General features: G+C 63.6%; 1 protein-coding gene across 1 annotated transcript in view; it reads left to right on the top strand.

Annotated features, from left to right (window-relative positions):
• The window catches only part of LYPLA2 (lysophospholipase II), a 7,589-nt gene extending 4,926 nt beyond the window's left edge, over positions 1-2,663 (top strand). The window contains exons 5-10 of the mRNA XM_009276244.2: positions 760-807; positions 1,005-1,075; positions 1,353-1,426; positions 1,621-1,722; positions 2,182-2,358; positions 2,596-2,663. Of these exons, the coding sequence (XP_009274519.1) occupies positions 760-807; positions 1,005-1,075; positions 1,353-1,426; positions 1,621-1,722; positions 2,182-2,358; positions 2,596-2,646 (523 nt within the window). The 3' untranslated portion in view covers positions 2,647-2,663. The remainder of the gene's footprint in view (positions 1-759; positions 808-1,004; positions 1,076-1,352; positions 1,427-1,620; positions 1,723-2,181; positions 2,359-2,595) is intronic.
• Positions 2,664-2,901: the final 238 nt, after the last annotated feature.

The raw sequence follows: 2,901 nt of genomic DNA, 5'->3' as shown, positions 1-2,901 counted from the left end.
AGCCGGTGCCCGCTGCCAAGACTGTTTGTAGAGGCAGATGGTGGCCTGTGCCCTGGGCTGCCCGCGGGGCTGTGCAGTGAGGCTTGCTCTCCTGCTGTGGCCGGTTCGTTCAGGGCCCCAGCCCTGACATTTTCTGCCCGCGGGCAGAGTGGTTCCCCACAGAGCTGATCAGCGCGGGAGCTGCTGCTCTGAGTCTGTTTTCTCCCCTGTCCTGTCCTCTGCCTCTCCCCGATGGCTGCAGTGAAAGCCAAAAGCGCTGGAGCTCCTTCCCCTGGTCAGGCAGGAGGGGGCTCAGCAGAAAGGGAAGGAAACGCTCCCCGATGTGTCCCCAGTGTCGATAGCAGCCCATGCACGGGGGCACTCACCGGGCTGGGAGAGCTCTGCCTCAGCGGCGTCCCCGACAGCAGGGCCTCGGCTTCCCGGTGTCCCGTCTCAGCAGCAAGAGGCAGCTGCTCCCTCAGCATCTCCTGGCTCAGCAGCAGCAAACAGGAGAGGGACGCAGGTGCTCTCCTTCCCCAGGCGGGCCACTTGGCAACGCCCTGGAGCTGCCAGCTCAGCCGGGATCTGCTCGGGGCTCATGGATGATCCCTGGGGTCACCTTGCATCCCCCGAGCTGGGTCTGGTGGCACCGACCCGCTGCTGTCCCTTGGGAGAGGTATCCTGCAGCTGCGGGCAGGAGGGCTGGTCACCCCGCTCCCCTTGGCTCGGATTTTCTTCTCTTGCACTTGAACTAAAAGACCCAAACTCTTTTCTCGGCAGGCCCCGGATCCCGGTGACCCTCAACATGAAGATGGTTATGCCCTCTTGGTCAGTGCTTTGGGTGGCAGGGGTGGGTGGGACCCTTCTGAGGGTCTATTTTGGGGAGTGAGAGGGATGGGGGGACTGAAGAGCCAAAATCCACTGCCCTGTAGGAGTCGGGGGAAGGGCAGAGCACACCCAGCTCCCACCTCCCCACACCCGGGGTGCTGGGAGAGGTTTGGGGCTGACCCTGCTTCTTCTCCCAGGTTTGATCTGATGGGCTTGACTCCAGATGCACCTGAGGATGAAGCTGGGATCAAGAAAGCCGCAGAAAACAGTAAGAGACGTTGGGGAGGGGGAAGCGCTGAGCTCCTGGGCGCCTCTCCCTCGCTGGGACAGGAGCAGATGTCTTCCTTCCACCTCTCCTTCCTTTCTGCTCTCCTGTGATCCCAGCCCACCTTCTCCCTGGCTGAAGCCGAGTGCATTCGGTCACTGGGACCTCTGGCACCTGCCTCTCCCTGACGTGCTGAGCGTCCTGTGTGCACCCCCAGGCCTCGGGTGCCGCTCTTCAGCCCCCCCACCTTTCACTGACCCATTTCTCTGTCTTCTTCCAGTTAAAGCAATTATCGAGCATGAGATGAAGAATGGGATCCCACCCAACCGCATCATCCTGGGGGGCTTCTCGCAGGTGAGCTGAGCTGCAGGGGGCTGAGGCGGAGCAGACTGAGGGTCAGGTTCCCCCTTCCCCCTCCGAAGACACGCCTCAAAGGGAGCGTCCGTGGCAGGGAGGCGGGTGGGTGCTGGGTGAGCCCGGGGCTGGTGGGTGCTCTGGGGCTGCGGATCCCCTCCATCGCGCTAACGGACCTTCCTCGTCTGCTGCAGGGCGGTGCCTTGTCGCTGTACACGGCTCTCACCTGCCAGCACCAGCTGGCCGGCATCGTGGCGCTCAGCTGCTGGCTCCCGCTGCACAAGGCCTTCCCGCAGGTACCCTGCGCTGCTGCTGCCCCGCGTGTCCGCAGGGAGGGTTGGTGAGGGAGGATTTTCCCATCCGGAGTTTGCTGCAGTGTGAGCCTGGGGCTGCCGGAGGCATGAGGTGCCTGTGGTGGGGGGTTTAATCCCACGCCCCTTCTCTTGGGGACTGGGGCAGGTGAGGGCACAGGAGAAATCAGGGCTCTGCCTCCGATCTGGTGTGGGCATCTGCGAGCTGATCTGGTCCCCAAGCCTCCTCGTGCCCACCGGGCAGCAGCTCGGTCCTGGTGGCAGCGTGGGAGGAGGCGTTTGGTGGCAGGGCAGCAGGCGCTGTGTGAGCAGCTCTCCCACGTCCCTCTTGAGGAGGGGAGCTGGCAGGTGATGTGCATTGGGACGCGGATAAAGCACCTGCCCCGTTCCCCACTGGGGTTCCCCTCTCCTGGGCACCCCCAAGTGCTTCCTTCCTCGCTGCAGGCGGCGAATAACGGCGTGAACAAGGACATCGCCATCCTGCAGTGCCATGGGGAGATGGACCCCATGATCCCCGTCCGCTTCGGGGCCCTCACTGCTGAGAAGCTGAAATCTGTCGTCACCCCCACCAAGGTCCAGTTCAAAACCTACCCCGGCGTGATGCACAGTTCCTGTCCTCAGGTCAGTGCCTCGGGGCGGAGAGAGGGGACGGGGCTGTCAGGGGCTGGTCTCGCCTTTGGGACCGACCCCAGCACGGTGGGTCAGGCAGGGAGGGGAAATTGCTGAGTCCAGGACACACGGGATGTGTTTATTCCCCGATTCACTCGCGGGAGGCTGCGCAGCCCTCGTGCCCCCACGCTTGGGACAACGCACGGCCCTTGAGGAGCCCTGGAGTGATGGGCTCTGTGCTCTCCACAGGAGATGATGGCGGTGAAGGAGTTCATCGAGAAGCTGTTGCCCCGGATCTAAGCGGAGCCAATCAAGACGATTCACTCGCGGGAGGCTGCGCAGCCCTCGTGCCCCCACGCTTGGGACAACGCACGGCCCTTGAGGAGCCCTGGAGTGATGGGCTCTGTGCTCTCCACAGGAGATGATGGCGGTGAAGGAGTTCATCGAGAAGCTGTTGCCCCGGATCTAAGCGGAGCCAATCAAGACTGTTGCAGGGAAGGACGCCGAGGTCGCAGCCGCCGATCTTTCCCCCGTGACCCGTCCGCCGCAAACGGA

The sequence above is a fragment of the Aptenodytes forsteri genome, unplaced genomic scaffold, assembly GCF_000699145.1.
Source record: "Aptenodytes forsteri isolate BGI_AS27 unplaced genomic scaffold, ASM69914v1 Scaffold321, whole genome shotgun sequence".
NCBI classification, from domain to species: Eukaryota; Metazoa; Chordata; class Aves; order Sphenisciformes; family Spheniscidae; genus Aptenodytes; species Aptenodytes forsteri.
This window is presented reverse-complemented; position numbering and strand designations above follow the sequence as displayed.